The sequence below is a fragment of the Battus philenor genome, unplaced genomic scaffold, assembly GCF_028537555.1.
Source record: "Battus philenor isolate CCGP_79_NKW_IND1 unplaced genomic scaffold, ilBatPhil1.0.hap1 SCAF_13, whole genome shotgun sequence".
Classification (NCBI taxonomy): domain Eukaryota; kingdom Metazoa; phylum Arthropoda; class Insecta; order Lepidoptera; family Papilionidae; genus Battus; species Battus philenor.
The window spans coordinates 7,225,635-7,243,952 of NW_027181675.1; the positions used below are offsets into that span (position 1 = coordinate 7,225,635).

Here is an 18,318-nt window from a genome sequence, read left to right on the forward strand (position 1 = left end):
TTTTTATATATATACTGAGTCTGAGTTGGGTTTAGCAGGGTTTTAAAAGATTATTATCAACATACAAATTTACGTTGGAATTTGTTATTGAATTGTATAATATGAAATGATTCGCAAGAAATTTTATAAAGATGAGAAGAAACTAATTTCCCGTTTATACCGTGCGATCAGACCATACATTACGAACCTTTATTAAAGTCAAACGCATCCCATGGTTTCAGCCTAACACACCGCCCATACGCCCTTGACAAAGCATAGGCACCCCCCGAAGATATCTATGGGGGATACGCTGTAATCGCCCCTCTTGACTTGGATCGCATTATGGTATGACGGTAGGCAGAGAACGCCCCTGCACATCCTCTGGAAACTTGTTTGTGAGCAGTGGCAATTCTTTATAATTAATGCACAACCACTGCCCAAACGCATCTAAATTAGCAAATTTATTTTTATTAAACAATTATAAATAAAGATCGAAGCTAAACGCCGAAAGTCTAGTAATAAAAGTAAGGAGTAACAATTCTCAGTTGTTACAATCTTCATGTTGTTATTTATTTTCTATTCTGTTGTACATGAAAATTAAATACACTTCTACCGTAAAATACACAAAATATTTTTTACAAACGTTTTAAATACTGTTATTGGTGTTATAACTTTATTTGTTCGCATTTTTCTGTTTTCGAATTTATGTACCAAAATATGTTGATGGGTAGAAAATTTATTTACAAAACATATTCACACTTTTGAACAACAATTGTTTATATAATCATTAGGTCAATTGTTAAGCACACAGACGGTGGCCTCCCCTGCCCGTGGGAGGTTTGAGGCAAGCGGTGTAATGGTTCAGCGACACGCGACGAGCGCAGCGACAACCGTTTACAAATATTTCGATTACACCCCCTCGGTTAATTACTTCCTTATTCCGCTATCGTACACCATCGTTAATCTATTATTAACTCGTGCGTCGGCACGGGACTTCACGTTGTGCTTTGATGTTGTTTATTAGCGGTTCGCTTGCTCATGAATTTATTGGAGTCAAATTGATTCTTTCGAAACTGTTTACGTTGTGGCTTTGCACAGTAACGTAAACAAGAAATACGAGCAGCTTTCGTTTACCTTAACAATAAATACTCCTCTTTGTTGACACTTAATCTTGGTAAAATTTTTACTGGATAAAGCCAGTTCTTTTCTACAAAAATGTACAAAAGACATTAAACATTTATATTTAGTAAAAAAAACAGTATTTATTTTAAAAATTGAAAGCAGGTCTAAAAATATAAAAAAGCCCTTAAAATATGAATGTTTTTATTTTTGTGATTGTGTTCTCTTTGTGTATGAACAAAAAACGTTAGAATAGCTGTTTTCTACATCAACACAATGTTTTATACATCGACACAATGCATCATCCTTTTGCTATTGTATTCTTAATTGCATTAATACCGGTGTACATAAATAAGACTGTTCGAAAACTTGTATCAGTTTATTTAAGATGTCCATAAAACTTGTATGGAATATGTTTGCTAATGAGACGTGCTGTTTTATATCTTAGTCATATAAAAATAGATACACATACATACCTCTTAACTACTATATTATACACCTTAATATACTATACAACTATAGAAAGAAATATCTACAACTTTACTATAGACACATTCTTAATGATGCTGGCCGAAGATAAAAATGATTAAAAAAAGCGTACGTCGAGTATATTGCCCGAGCACGGGACGATGAAACAAATCGTATTTAAAAATATCGCACAAAAACCATTTGCAAATATTGTTTGTGAGTAACTTTTATTCGTTTCCATTGGATATTATATAATATTATTTAGCTGATATTAATCAGTGATTGCCTCGGTAATAAATGAGTACAACGTGCATGACCTGTTACAGACCAGGTGCAACTAATCAATTAACTGTTTAATCGACAATTGGAGGAGTAGTTGATTGCGCGGTTGTTGGATAGGATAACATAATCATTCATTACCACGTAGTTAGGTATCTAATCCACAGAGCTTACCGGCGCCGAGCTCTGATGACTTAATTAATGAGCCGCCGTGTCGCTTGTAATTAAACGATTCCGGCAAATTGAACACGACGGCACAGCCCGCGGCTGCCGCCAGATTAAAAACAAAATGCAATTTGGTGCGCAGCGCCTTACTCCGACCCGGATTCGAAATTATTAAGAGCAAGGTCGCTACGTACATTCTATGCTCGGATTTTATTATCGTTTCTTATAAATATTAATCGTAATATTTTTCACGTTATAGATACATTTTCCTTTAGCCCATCTAACATTTTTATCGATGTTAACATATCTTGTATAAACAATGACAAAATGTGTAAAACTTCAACTAAATTACGAATATTTAAACAATTTCAGTTGGCATAACTGCTTGGATCTGGTCCAAAAAGTACTCGTCGGCCGTGAATCATCATAATAAATAACTTGTTCGTTTGTTACTAACATATTAATGAATAGGTTGTTTAAACGTATATAAAGTTATTGAAAACAAATTGTTTGTGTATTTTTACGCATTATATAAATAAAGAATTTTTTTTACATGAAATATTTAAGTTTTTAAGTAATGGCATCTTTTTCATACTTACAATGTTGTAAAGTATATGCATTATCAAAATAATGAACCTACGAATGTCATGGTAGTTAATTATAATTTATATTACTCATCCATTCGACTTTGTGAAATAATGAATTTTAACAAAATAAAAAAAAAAAGATATTTTGGCTGTACAAATATTTCATTATCCCAGGTGGTCAATTTATTCTTGGCTTTAAAAGACCTTTAAAAGTGTCAGTTCAATTACAATAAATTAACTTAAAACAATTTTTTCACAAAAATAGTTTTAAGTTTCAATGCAAAATATTTTAAGAAACAAACAACTTTTATGTAACGTTACAAGAACGTGTAACGGTTCATTACAATGTCATTATCACACCGTAATATTTGTATCGTTGCTGTCACATTAGTGATTAATTTGTTAGTTAATCAATTATAGCAAACGACCGCTCTCGGTGGGCCGGCCACGCAGCGAGCCGTTAAGCCGTATAAGTTCGATGTGAGTTAAATACAATCTTATGAACACCACCCCCTATTATCTTTTACTTTTTCAACTCGCACACTTTCATTAAACCACTTAACAATTTAACTCAAGAAGAATTGGATTCCGTAGTAGATAAATTTAATATTACGACGAATAAATCTCTTTAGGAGAATGATAAAAACGAAATTCTCTTGAGATCTTTATTTGGCTTCCACAAAAGATTTTATACAATTCATTTCTTCAGACTCATAAAAAAGTTATCACGAGTTCACAGAAATCGAGGCGAGCTATTTTTCTGCCGCGGTTGTTCTCCCCGTGGGAAAACCGTTCTAAGGCTAAATAGAATCCTTTAACTGTCGGTCCGACATGATATGTTCTTTGGATATATTAAATTGCACTTTATTTAAACACTGCTAGAGCATATTTTAATTAATGGCCATTAAAGGTAACCCGGGGATTTATTAGTATTTTTGCACATAATATATTTTTATTTTTAATAGATTGCGTGATTGCACAAAACTGGGATTAAACAGTATATTATTCCTCGCACGGGAACTTTTGATAAATTTAAAGGAGACAATTGCAATTGCCGCGCTTAATCTATCTCAAGAATATTATGAACGTTACAATCATTCGAATTATGTTTTAAATTTTATGCATACGATATTCGAGTCGAAGTTTTAAAATATGGCTAGAATATTTTTATTAAATTCATCGTCAACAAATCTAACAGGTTTTATAATCTTACGATAGATACGACGTCTAGCGGGGACTATAATTTCACACGTCAAAATAGATCTTGTGTTTAATTTGAATATGTGATTTTCAGTGTAGTATTTAAGATATTCCAAGAATGTTTGACGAATAAAATTTATTTCTCTGTGTTGTAATTATAATTTATTAAATTGCCAATAAAATTGGGATTTATATGTCATATCGAACTATGTTTAAATTAAAAAATATTTTAATAATTATATAAATGTTTTCGTAAATCTGTTTACTATGATATGATTGAGCGAATTAATTTTAACGATTAATTTCGCAGTTTGGATTTGCTATGGCCAAATTATATTTTTTATATAATTACAGTACAAGGGTTTGCTTGAACAATGAGCTAATTTTTGTCACATCTATTAGTACAGATTAGCACGTTACTAATTTTTTTTATATAAAACTTCAAAATCTTTACATTCATTTTAAAATATAGCAGGTTTTTTTATTGTTATACGCGGTTTTCTGAAGAAAAAAAAACATTGTTTTGCGATAAGACGACCGACCTATGTCATTAGTTATTTTGTCTATTAAATGTGATTCTTATTATGTCCTGTTCATGTACAATAAAGATTAAGTAAATTCACAAATGTTGAAAAAATGTTGATTGTTTGTTATCAGGCTGCTGTAAAATGCGCTTCTTCACCTCGTACCAACGCGTTATCAACCAAGCCGCGGCTGCCACTGGCTGCATTGGCCAGCGACGCGCCCCGGAATCATCCTCCCAACAATGTTAATTCACATGTAAGTGACATTCCACAAAAGAATTCCCTTCCACAGAAAGAGGTCATCTGTTACTCGTGAGTTGTGTTACTTAAAACACACACTTCACACAGATCGTCATCGGTAGATATTATATATAAACTGTCCAGAAATATTCCCTGCAACGTGTTGTCTGTTTCATGCACGCTTGTTAAAACATAGTCATATCCTGCAAATCTGAAAATCTATATCACAAGATATTGCTTAAGTTTAAATAAATTAATGTAACAGAATTATGTTAACCCTTTTTTCTATCACATTTTGTATACATTTAAAAAGTTAATAATAAAGTGTCGTTGACATATTTCTTCATATAAAGTTTAATGAAAATGCATGTTTCTTTACGCGACTAATCCTTCTGTGTTTTGACATTATATAGACAGAACTGTAAAAAATAACGTTTAAATGTATATTTTGATAGATAGCCATTTTTATGCATAGCATAACGCAACTTGTAAAAGAACACTCGTTGGAGTATTGCGGCGTTTTTTTTAACCTCGAATACCTAAAGTATAATGCACTGGTTGATCTCACGTGTCTAAAAGCAGCCAAGCTAAATCTGTATGCCATCGGCATGCCTCTTCCGGGCCTTGCTTTCTCGCCAAACGCATAATACGTACGTAAACTGCCACTTACTTTTCAACGCCTCTCAAAGCCTATGTTATAACTTTACACAAAGATTTCGGAGACTTGGTGAAATTTTCATGTTAAAACTTGATTGAAATTAAGTCTTGAAGTAACTGACGTTTTAATTTGGCGCCATTGTACAATAACTACTAGTTTTAACGTAACAAAATGTCAGTTATATTTAAGCACTCATTTTTAATGTTAATAGCATAAATAACACAAGACCGTAATTAAAAACTTTTGAAACAACGCTTTCATTGGCTGCACGGGTGCACTGAATTGTTGTGTCGAGTTTCTTTTTGTTGAGCGGGTGTTGGTAGTAGTAAGGCGGGCGCTTGTGAATCACAATGCGCTTGAATATTGCAGTGGATAAAGCTTGGATAGGATGGGGCAGATTGTGGACGGTCGGAAGCGTGCAGTCGACACGATATTAAAATAAAATGCCGGCGAGACCGGCACGCCTGCGGCCGATATTACATAGCTATCTTCTTTAGTTTCATTTTATTCACTTCCTCAATAAATTACCCATTCGGCAACTAAATTTAAACGTCAAATTTTATTAAATGTATTTTTATCGTTCTCGAATACATTATACATGGTGATTTGTTATAGGTGTAAAAGGTTTAAAGGGTGAATTTATAGCTCATTCGCCAGTAAAAAGCTTTAGAGATTTTAGACATATTTCCGTTTGTCCTGTATAATGTCTTCACTTTGAAGCATAAAAATGCGATAGGCCAAAAAGTTCTGATAGTACAAAATCGGCAGGGATAGTAGACAATAAATAATTTTAATGTGTGGAAATCCGAAATTTTAAGACGCTTGCTCTGTACTAAATATTATCATTAAGTGATTTATTATTTCTGAAACCATTGATAATTGGTTATAGTGTCCCATACATTAATTGCCAGCAAATCAGCTATACACTCCTTTTAAGCTTTTACACCTATAAACGATCATTATATATTTTGAAAATCCAATATATTTTCTTTTAAATAATAACATACTTCAACTCTTAAGAAAATAGTTTTATTCCCTATTTGAAAAGAGTCCTAGGTGGAACGAGAGCAGTTTACTCGCATTTCGCCGGTTCGCCGCCAGCCAAGATATGTCGCAATCCCATCCAATTTGCCTCCCACTGCTTGCGCTTTTGCTCGAATAAAGCAGAATATCTTGCTTCAGGGAGAAAGAATAATTTATATCGACTCAAGTACAACCCAGTTAAATTTTGTATTAGAAAGTTTTACGAGTATCGTTCACTACCTTTATAAAGCTATTTCTTTGACTAAACATGGTATAGTTACAAACGTTTGATGATGTTTTTAACTTTAAAAGTATATCTAAATCCCTATTAGTAATAATAACAAATCCGTAACTTACATATGATTTCATATTTTTATTTGTTGATGTGCATTATAATATTGATTTTATTCAAACAGTCTATTTATTTAGAAATTATAAGCAAACTCTCAATTTATGTACTTATTGGTGCTTGAAGTGCTATTAGTGAATTAAAGTGTTTTGAAGATATATAAAATAGGAATATAGCATTCTGATCGAAAACAAACATTAATTCAATATTAAATTTAATCAAAATAATTGCATCAATTTCTTTTCGAGATCTTTCTAATTTTTAATAAAATAAATAACATTTTTATAATAATGGCAGGTAACTCACGTATATTTATTATAATATTATTAAATAATATTAATAACGTAGTGCCGCTATTTACTTACCTGCTACTTTTTACTACCAGCTATAAGATTCTGGTTACATTTATAAGGTGTCTTGCATACGCCGCGAGTGCCGGCGCGCAGATGAGCGAGATCGCCTCGCTCGCACGGAGCGAGGGGCGGGGGCACCGCAGCGGTGTCGACTAATAGCTCTTCGCAGATTCAATTTGCCGTCGAATAGAACACAGCCTCCCGGGGGCTGTCACGATCATTAAGTTTCACTCCCTATTTCCGACCACTAGCTACTGAAATTCACTTGAATATTCAGTAGTAGTTCAATATAATTATATATATTTACATTTACCCAAAACTTTTAAAGTATATATTTATACAAAAAAAAGTTGTCATCGTGCTGATTATATTTTACATTATCATGATGCCGTGATACAGAATATTAAATCAAATGTTAATTTATGTCAGTGCAAATCAACATTTATATTAAAATTTTAAATTGAGCCGTATACTTAATGAGAAATATAAAAATTATACAATCCTAGTCATTTAAAATTATTACCTCTTTCCATAAATATTTCATAATTGAAAATAAATGGGATCATGCAATAAATGTGTAAATATTATAGTATAAAATATCTTAAATTTTTGAAAAAAATCACCGTCTCTGCAGCCCTAATCTTCAATTGAATCGTATATTCACGTCTATCCGTAACTACACAGGACGCAATTGCATTTGTACGTCCTCATGAAATTGGTTGCGGTGAAGTGAACACGACTTGATTGCTTTCGACAGCAGCGTCCTTATTGTGTTGTCACTGAGAGCTGGCGAACCGCCATCGGCGGGGCACCCGAATGTTTTTATTCCCTGCTCTCTGATATTGCCGTTTGCTTACGTCTACCTCGATTTCCCTTATCTGCCGACAAATGTTTCGCCGTGTTTTATATCATACGGTCGTACTCTTTTTTTTTTTCTGTTTAAACCCTTTTCAACCAATCATGATTATCGAATTTGTCTCTAGATTAAAGCTATTTATTAGAACATAAATGTCTCTAATTTTGTTAAGAAATTATCTTTTTATACTTCGAAGTTTTTTCAATAATTGAACTATAATCCAAAAAGAGATAATATTCTTTTACTACTTTGAATCTTATTCACATTGCAAATATGTGTAAATATAAAAAGTGTTTAATAGTTAGAATGCAATTTATAGAATCAGAACTGTAGTTTGACAATTTATCAAGTTAAAAAACCAATTTCTAAGACATCTTGCTCTCCTTTCAATGTCTTTTTTTTCTCTGAACACCCGTAACTAATTGTAGGCTTCCACATAAAATATTCGAACAGCTGACAATTGCAACTTTCAATATATAGCTAAAAATGTTATGTTATACTTTTATTTGTTTATGTATAAAATAAAAACATGAATGCTACATGCAATAATAATAATACTTTTAGTGTAATATCAATAATAGGTTAATATTAACACAGATTCATTAGTAAATCAGCCACAGTCATTGTTAATTAACTAATTGAAAACTACATTATGGCATTTAATCTATTTGGTTGCTTAAAGACGTCGAAGCTTTGAGTGGCAACCGTATTTTTTTAACTATATATTCTTACCTAATCAATATAATATTGGACAGAAATTATATTAAAGTCACTTAACACGATTACTATCTTTTTTATCGTGCGGGCGCTATCATTGCTCTAAATGCTTGTCATTGCTAAACATGGGGATTTTTGCGATAAAGCGCCGAACGATAGCAACGATTATTGCTTGCAATATATTTGGCGCACCAATTCAATCCCGGTTCCATTAGCTTGTGTAAAATTAATCCAGTCGGGTTTCTATTTAGCTAAGGCGCGGGATGCTAGCGTGTGGATGCTGATTGATCGAATTGCTTTCTAAAATTGTCGTTTTAATGCAACGTTTAAAGTTGTTTTTAGACCACGGATCTGTATGCGGCCTATCATTTATATCGTTCATAGCTCAAAGATATTAATATGATATATGGTTACATAGCTATCCATAGACGATATAATCTATTTTTTTTATATCGCTGTCACTTTAAAACAAATTTCTGCCATGTACCAAACAGAAAAAAACTAAGATTAATCAAAACCGTTCTAAATTTTAAATATTCAGTACAGAAAAAAATAAGTTACATAATATTGCCGATCTCGTTACTTCGTTTAATGCTTAGAGTACTTAAATTAACAGTAGATAATATGTCCAAAAAAATCACGCAGTGGATGATAGTGGCCATGTCGATATGTAACAAGATAAAAGAACAATTCCAGAATGTTTTAACTGTTCAAAGGTTTTAACTTATTCATATTTACAGCTTAATGTTACATGCTGTATGCATATTTATCGACATGATTTTGGTTAAAACGAGTAACAGCCTACTAATGTAATAAAAGGGCGATATGAATTATCTTTAAATAATTAAGACGGTGAAGTAATTAGGACAGCTAGAATCTCTGACTACTTCCAACAAGAAGGTAACGTAACGTGCCGTGACATAAATAAATTATGCAAAGGCACTTAACGCTACCGCACTACGCCGCAACGATGCATAGACGCGCTGTGCGTTCATTCCATAATACTGCATTAAACTGATCGATTATTAATATCGTTAACCAGTTGACGAAATGTGCTTAATTAGTAATTAATTACAAAATAATTGCCATACTTACAATAGAAAAATAAGGTTTTATACTAAGAAATAATGACACGGAAAGGTCATTCACTCTATGATATCGCCGGCAAGTAGCAATTCCGTATAGAATTTTATATTATAATAGTAAAAACAGATAGGCGACTAACATCCATAGCATCCTACATTCTGACAAAAATAAATACGATTATTCGGTTGTTTAATCATATTACACTACAGTGTTGTTTTGAATGAAGCAAATGTAATGACTAGCTTAAAATTACACAAAAAAAATAAGTTTAGCCTAAAGGTTAAGGCTAATAATCGTACCAATGTTACGTATAAATGCGAATAATATTAGTCACTTGAGAGATATAATATAATAAACATTTGTAATTACAATGAGAAAGTATCTTCTTATGTCTCCAAAAAGCGATCACAAACGCGTTACTGATTTTGTATTTAAAAGCCTCAGCTCCCACTTTATGATCAAGATGTTTCTGATGTTTGTTTATTTATTTGTGAAGTACAGTCAGATAGTGAAACGTCCCTTCTTATCATTTCACTTTATTGCATTAAAAATAGTCAATTCGTGTTGAACACAGAATTTCTTTATTTATATTAAAAGAATACCCAATCAAAAATACCCTTCGTAACTTATAAATCTTTCCTTTGAAAGTCCGTAATTCTTGAAAGATTATATCAAAAGTGGTTTATACTGAATGAAATATCGCAACTTAGTAATGTTAGTTATTTTTATTGCAAATGTTAGCTGCGGCATTCAATAACATTATTTATTACTGTCATGTTACACCGCTCAGATTATTAGTTGTGACAAGATCGATGACACGCTGAAGATGTTCTTTGATGGCAATATTTTTAAATCTAATACAGCTAACGTATAACAACTACAATTTATTTTGATTTTGTAACGTGACATTTCGGAGATCATTTTCACTTTTTATTCGTAACGGCTTTATGTGATCTTTGAATAAAATATGTTCTGTATTAGGTAGCAGGTTTTCCTCTTACTCGGGTGAATATCCCTATTGACAAATACTAAATAGCTTTTAAAAATAGCCGCCAAAGGACAGTGAAAAACACAGTCCTATATGTATGATATAGTTGAACAATAATTTTAATTTTCTTATTTATGTGGTGTACATAATACTGCGATCAAAAAAGTAAATTGAATTTGTTTATAAAATATAAATACTTTATTTATTCTTGCAAATCAATTTAGACTTCTTCAAAGTAATCCCCGGATGATTAAAAGTACTTTTGCTAACGCTTTTTCCAACCCTCAAAACAGATGGAATAGACTTTTTCAGGCATAAACTTCAAGACCTTCTTCGATTCGGTTTTTATCTCCTCAATCGTGTCAAGACGGCATCCTCTCAGTGGCCTTTTAAGTTTGCTGAAAAGCTAAAAATCGCACGATTCCAAATCAGGCGAATACGGTGGTTCCGGAACGATATAAGTCGAGTTTTTGACGCTTTCAGTTGTGCTTTTTTTTTTGGAAAAATTGAGCGATTTTACCACTAATCGAGACTTACGTGTTTAAGACACAGAACATTCTTAAAAATGGTTTGGGCTGAGCTAGATGATATTTCAACTTTTGGACGAGCAGACGCTTGACAAATGTTATAGTCAGTCCTACCAACCTAGGAAATTAAAATTACCTGTCTTCCCAATGACAGTTTCGTCTTAATTTTTGATCACAGGTAGTATTTACGTGTAATTATTAGATTTCAAGCTATTTATCTTACTTATTTGCTTTTGTATAACATAAACATTGTGAATAATTTACACACTTTAAATGAATAGATGGACCAGAATCTTTAATAGTTATAAGCTTTATTGTACACTGCTTTATTGTACCACTTTAAAGCATCTGCTTCTGGTGTGTTTTTTTATATTAATAAATACATTAAAAATCACAATATCAAAAATAAGTACAGGCGAGACGAATTATGTAGGTTCGAATTTTAGGTGAATACATACAATGGTACCTATTCTTAATAATTGAATGATTTATCGCATTGGTCACGTTTCGCCGCCATATGGAGTTCTCATGAATAAGTAATGTTCTGGCGCGGTCGTTGTTTCAATTAGCGGTTGTGTCGTCGGTCGGCCGCCTCCCGTCCCCTCTCGGCCCTCCCGGCTCGACATAACTATACGTCATGAGGAATCTGATTTAATGGTTGTCCGTTACCAACTAAACGTTCATTATCATCGAGTTAATGTCTTGAGTGATATACAAGATAAAGTACAAAAGTATTATTATGTCAAATAATAAAGTATTTATTAAAACAAAACGTTTTTCAATATATAAACAGAAGTTCTTAATTATATATTTAATAACTGCAAACTAGTAGTAATTTTTCAGTCACAGTAATTTTAAAATTACAAATTCTAAACGCTTATGATACAATAATTGACGCTACAACGCTTTTTTAAGTTTTTGAGTTAAAAAATAACATATCTTTTCAGCAATATTAAACTAATCATTCTAAAATTTTGATATAAAAAGCGTACTAAATTTTGGATTTTTGTTGTGTATATTTGGGCCTTGAACTTTGGAAGAATTTTTTTTTTGAATAACTAACTAACCCACCCACACCTCATTCAGTATCACAGGTAGATCAAAGTGTGAGTGAAAGTCCGGAAAGGTAGACTGTTGAGACTATCAACGGGGGAGACAATTTGTTTTGAACAGTTACACCCTTTGTTAATAATACACAACGAATAATTTTTCGATAGTGGATAAATGAACATTTACATATTACAATTTCAAGTCTTGATTTATATTGTTCTTAATTATGTTAAAAGAATAGGTTAATAATGTAATATTCTTTAACATAAATATTTAATGAAATAATATCAAACGTAGATCGGCCTAATGACGAAATTTATTCAATATTACTTACAGTTCAAAATTGTATTTTTATTGAAATGTTGAGGTAAGACTAATGGGTTTTAATAAATAAAATATACAATTTTATTTAAAAAAAAAACTTGCACCTGGTACGCACATATGAGCGAATCGCTTACGTTTTTCACTGCTCTAACTTATTGTCATAACACGACATTAAATGTTTACGGCGTCTCGAAAGCTGCATTATCAACCATTTTATTCGAGACGGGTGCGTCGGACGAATGTCCGATGTAATTAAAACGCATTTGTAATGAGCGATAGCAATTATGTGGTAACATCCGGCGTCCCCGAGCTACACACGTCCCGGATTAAGGGATCTTGTACGTCTGTGACACAGTATAAATTGATACGACGCGTTTCAACTTCACTCGTTTATCTGCGTAAAGGGTCGGGAAGCGATCCCTTTTATTAGAAACGGGGACGTAATCGTGCGCGTATAGCTTATTGTTGTCTGTATGTGGAAATAAGGACGCGTTCAATGTTATTATCTCTCGACGGTTACTTAAGGCGCTGTTAACAAAGTTATGCTTTGACACCTCTGTGGTCTGATTTATGTAGTTCGCTCTGCTTTATGTATGAAAAAGGTCTTTTTCAAAATTGACTAATTAATCATACAGCTATTCCAATTGAATAGATGCTAGATAGAAAATACAATATATGTCAATTGCTTACGAAATAACATTAAAGATTTTCAGCTAAAATGTTATTCAGCTTGGGAAGAATGACATGCGAGTCAAAGCTGATTTGATAAATCCGTAATAAAATTGTGAAAATTCATTGAGCGAGCATTGGAGAGTTATCCGTTTATAAAAAGTTACTAGTTGTTTTATTTTCCTTTATCTGTCCCGCCGAGCACTCGCCGGGGTTCGTAGTCTCCCCCGGCCTCGAGCGCGCTTTTCGAACCCTGCCGTAAAATAGACGCGAAATGTGATAAATGGAAAACTCTTTTTATTGTTGGGCCCCGACCAAGAACATTACGGGCAGATAGCCCTGCAACCAAGCTTTCTTATACGCTAGTTACCGCTCATTTTGGAAAAAAGCTTTCTTTATACCTTCAAATAATTGAATTTTACCCTCGCAAGTCTCCTGCTCGCTTTATGTAAGTTTTGTTGCTTAGATTTAGGTTTAATGTATTGATGATTTTTGTGCTAATCCGAGCATGCTCTTTTCCATCGATCTTTGCGAAGTCTTTATTCTGCGTTGTTTGCCTACAAAGAATAGACTAGATAGCAAATACGTATCATCTGCAATATTTTTGAGGTTAATGCTATATGTTCCTCTCGGGATTGTGTTCATTGTCGAGAACTTCCTCTAGACTACGTTAATACCTCTTCCCACCTCCTCGTCTTTATTTTTCTGTGAATTTTATTTGTTTTCCGAAGTACACAGTATTGTTTAACACATTTTATTTTTTTGCGTTTAACGATGATTGTAATTTGGTTGCCATTTGTCATACTTTTAGTTTTCGCTATATTCATCTGCAAACCCACCTCGGAGAATTGATTAATCGGCTTGATGAAGTTTGACAGGGAAATATAGATGAGATACACAATCTGTTGCATGTAAACCTTATTCTAATTAGCCTCTAGTGAAATAACAAAAGTTAAAAAATTGTAAGAATTTCGTCTGTGTGTGCATTTTAATCAATCAATGATTCAAACATAAATTTTAATTTTTTTTTTTTTTTAAATTTCGTTACTTTGTGTATTTACCAAATTCATATTCTGCATAAAGATAAATATTTTTCATCTGTCTAGAGCGGTGTAATACAGCGAAATAAGTTTATCCATTTAGATCCGCTTAGTATTGTTTACGTGATGCGAGTGCCAATTGAACGTGCGGCAAAAACACGTGTACTATTTATTGTACTGTAATGTATACTATTATTTTCCTTATCGTTTGAATTAATGATTCAATTAGAGAACAGAGCTTTTATTTTGGAAAATATATTACCAGTTATTAGATAAAAAGATAATGGTGTGATGTGTCACTATAAAATACATATATATTTTCATTTTAATAAATATATTTTTTAAGCTTCAATAAGCTTTAATTTTCAATTTAACGTTAAAGTAAAATAAAACTTTAAAAGAGCGACTTAGCTCTTCTATCCCTGGAGTCCCTTACACGTTCATTCGAAACAGGAGGCCTGCCCTTCCCTGCCGTAAGACGTACAAAACCAGTTTTTATGTTGATGCTTATTATACAGGGCATTACGCTGCTTCAAGACGCTGGTACCTCGGATGACAGTGGAAGGGCATCAGAACGGCTCACGGGCAGTTCTGTGGCGCCCCGTGACCCCGACTCCTCGCGCGACCGTCTTAGTGACGTACGTATACACCTCGTCACTAAACTTGTTCTACCGATTGCTTTATGATTTTGTGAGCTTTAAAAAATCGGGATTCGTAATAGTCCTTGACTACTACACAACGAAATAATGTTCTCAAAAATTATCAAACAATGTTCACGAAACAGTCCATTTCAATTGCTTTATATCAATTTTTGTCTATTATACCAAGTTGTATGCATGTAAACGACGACAACCTCCTTTAATTCAATGCAATTATCTCTAAATGTTAGCCATCTAAAAATATTGTTCGTTTCTGTTTTTAATTAGTTGCTATCCTTTACCCGTTTCTCCCTGATTTGTTTCGAGCAATATAATTTTTTGTGTAAGTTTGCCTTAACTGTTGTAACATTAATTTTATAAACACAAGGGAGAGACGGGGATCATTACCTACTACCTCAAACAGTCCAGCCCACTCATATGTTCGCCTTCTCTCTCCTGTCTACAGGCCAGTAGCCGCTGTAGTTCCGGAAAAGGCTATATCGTGAGTATCCTCATTGTTGTCTTCCTCTAGTACACAAACTCTTCGAGCATGTGTCGCACGTTCATCGGCTTTGCTTATTTTATTATGTTCATCAATCAAGTTTTATTACGTCTACGCGGCATGCATGCATTAACATTGGCGGGGCTTTTCTTTTTACTAATTCTAAAACCTTGCTTTCTTTTCAAATGTTGTAATATTAAGTGCTATCACATTTACGTGAATGTACTCTATAATCCGACATCGCCGTCGTCCGAGGTCGCGTACGTGTTCAGCCCTGTTAGTCGACGCACGGATCCGATGTTCCACGCTTCAATAAAGCCAATAGATGTATCATTGAATTGCCATTCCCAGTCGCTAAGCGGCCCACGAACGTTATTAGGAGTTGTTTAAAGGTAAAAGCCATAATTTTCGATTACTGTGTGCAAATTTACTCCGATCACGCAACACATAGTCCCTGCTCGATATTCGGCGCGTATCGCAGGTAAATCACGAGATTTGTCGAGGCGGTGCCGCTTCGTACTACATAACATTACGCGCGCCCGCCCTGAATACTTCATGTACTGTATTTATTTGAAATTGTAATATCTCAACCTGATCCCTTGTTTCCCTCGGCGCGAAGTTCCTTTCTAAATATTATATGGATTATTTATCCTCGGCACGTCGTTCGTCTTACAATACGAATATTGGCTTGTAATTTTACGTATCAACCATTTAAGTCTATTTTAAGCTTAAAATCTTGTCGCGTAATCTATAATTTATTAATGTAAATTGGTGATTAACAAATAGCATAAAGAATTTAATATATCGCCTGAATATAATTTGTTATGCATGCAAGAGCTTCCTAGCTTTGGAAAATTCTGTTTTATTAATGCTTAAATGTTTCTCTTTTGCAGTGTGATAGTGAAGGCGACGACGACAAGGCAAGTACAATAATATTATTTTATAGGCGGCATTTCAAAGGAAACTCACAGCGATATTTGCGAAACGCGTAAATTAATTAAAGCGGTACTCAACTCCTTGCGAGCGAAAAGTTGAAACCAAGCGTAGGGAATAAATGTCCGTGTAATGAAAGTGGTGAAGTTGTTCGCTCCCCGGGTTATTACCCGCCCCGCTTCGGTTGGGATTAATCTATTCCATAAAGAAACCTCTGCACTCGTTTACATATTCATTATCTTCTGCCTTAGTGTCACTATGTAATAGCCATTGCTTTCCTACAATAACTTCAAAAGTCACACCAGTCCTGAGTATTAGGTGCATCGTAAACATGTCAGACTCAAATTAATGAGTGGTATTCGGTAGCAATTTAATTTATAGGTCGACTACTTAAATACTACCAAGGCTGATTTTTATCACTTTAGGCGCACATGAGCAAAAAATGTACTCCGGTGTAAAGGCTTTTACAGTTTATAATATTACCATGTCAATGAAGCTTTTTTTTTTTTTTTTTTTTTTTTATGACCCCCGCTATTGGGGGTCTCTCGTACCCCTATCTTTTTGTGGGACAGGGTCTTTTGTTACAGTAATTTTTTCACATATATTTTTTTTTTTTTTTATTTTCATACTCATCAGTCTTTCATCACATATTCTTTTAGTCTGTCTTTCATGCTATATTTCTTTCTTTTGTGCCCTTCTATACTACTCTTCTTTCATCCCTTTTTTTATTTTGTATATCTTATTTTCTAGGTATCACATATTTGCACATTTATTATTTATTTTATAACAGTCTTTTATCTTATACCTAGGTTTTATTTATTTCTATAATCTTTTTAACTATTGTTTTACAATAATATACAAAATCCTGCCTAGTAGCTTTATCGCCTATCAGGGAGGGTATCGTGTCTTCTTTGACCTGAACACCAGACCGGCACTCGAAGTCGAGCCGGAGTCCCCCGAATGCGGGACACCGGGCCACAAGGTGGATCACGGTCTGGCCCACGCCCGGTTCACAGAAGCACGAGGGGTCCTCCTTGAGCTTGAACCTATGAAGGTACTCAGAGAACCCCCCGTGCCCCGTGAAGAGCTGGGCCGAGACCGCGTCCACCTCGATGCTGCGGAGCACGCGGTAGGCTGAGACGGCGTCCGGGAAAAACATCCTCGTTACCGAAGCCGTCGTTCCTTCCACATACCTCCTGTTCCATTCGTCGAGCGACTCCAGTCTCAGTTGCCGCTTGACGAATGAAACAGGGCATCTCTCGTACTCTGGTCGTCTTTTACTCTTCAGGGCCGCTTCCTTGGCCAGCTGGTCCGCCCTCTCGTTCCCCTCCATCCCCGCGTGCGCTTTCACCCAGAACAACCTTACATCCTTCCCTTTCTCTCTCGCTTTCATTACATTCTCCTTCACTCTTAACGCTAAGGGATGGAGGGTGTCCGATCTTGCGACAGTTTCGAGAGCGGACCGCGAGTCGCTCAGTACGGCGCAGACTTGCGCCGACTCGCCGGCCGCGTACCCTGTTGCCTCAGCTAGAGCCAGCAGCTCTGCCTGGTATACGGTGCAGAAGTTGCCCAACTTGAGTTTCTTTGTGTATGACTCTACGGCGCCCCGCTTGACGCAGAACGCCGCACCCACCTTATCCTCTATGCGGCTGCCGTCGGTATAAATTACCAGATCGGCAGCCGCGGTGGCAAGTCGGACTTCCTCCGCACTTTCCCCCAGACAGGAGAACTCCACACCAACTTGACCAGACGGGTGCGGTAGTCTCAGGTAGCTGACCGGTACCTCCAGGTCTCGGTCCTTTACCACCTGCCGGGAATGACCCTTTCTTATTTCAAATAAGCGGGCTGCTTCTTGGACCCGAAGGTCCAGGGGAAGCAACCCGGCAAGTATAAGGGCCGAGTGCAGGGACGCGGTCCTGTGGGTCCTCGCGATCTTCTGCGCGAAGCCCCGCTGGACCGCGCCCAACTGCCTGCGGACCAGCAGCTTCCTAGCCGCCGGCGCCCATGCACTCGCTGCATACAAAATCGTCGGCTCCAGCACCGC

At 35.0% G+C, this 18,318-nt stretch overlaps 1 protein-coding gene across 11 annotated transcripts in view; it reads left to right on the forward strand.

Annotated features, from left to right (window-relative positions):
* Window positions 1–18,318, forward strand: part of LOC137933585 (proline-rich protein 36-like) — a 62,283-nt gene that overhangs the window by 7,485 nt on the left and 36,480 nt on the right. For 7 of the 11 annotated variants that reach the window (XM_068777590.1, XM_068777596.1, XM_068777595.1 and 4 more), the window contains exons 2-5: window positions 4,455–4,577; window positions 14,720–14,839; window positions 15,306–15,341; window positions 16,235–16,261. In XM_068777590.1, coding sequence (XP_068633691.1) covers window positions 4,455–4,577; window positions 14,720–14,839; window positions 15,306–15,341; window positions 16,235–16,261 — 306 coding nt within the window. The remainder of the gene's footprint in view (window positions 1–4,454; window positions 4,578–14,719; window positions 14,840–15,305; window positions 15,342–16,234; window positions 16,262–18,318) is intronic. The other 4 variants (XM_068777594.1, XM_068777597.1, XM_068777598.1 and 1 more) reach the window with 4 other exon arrangements.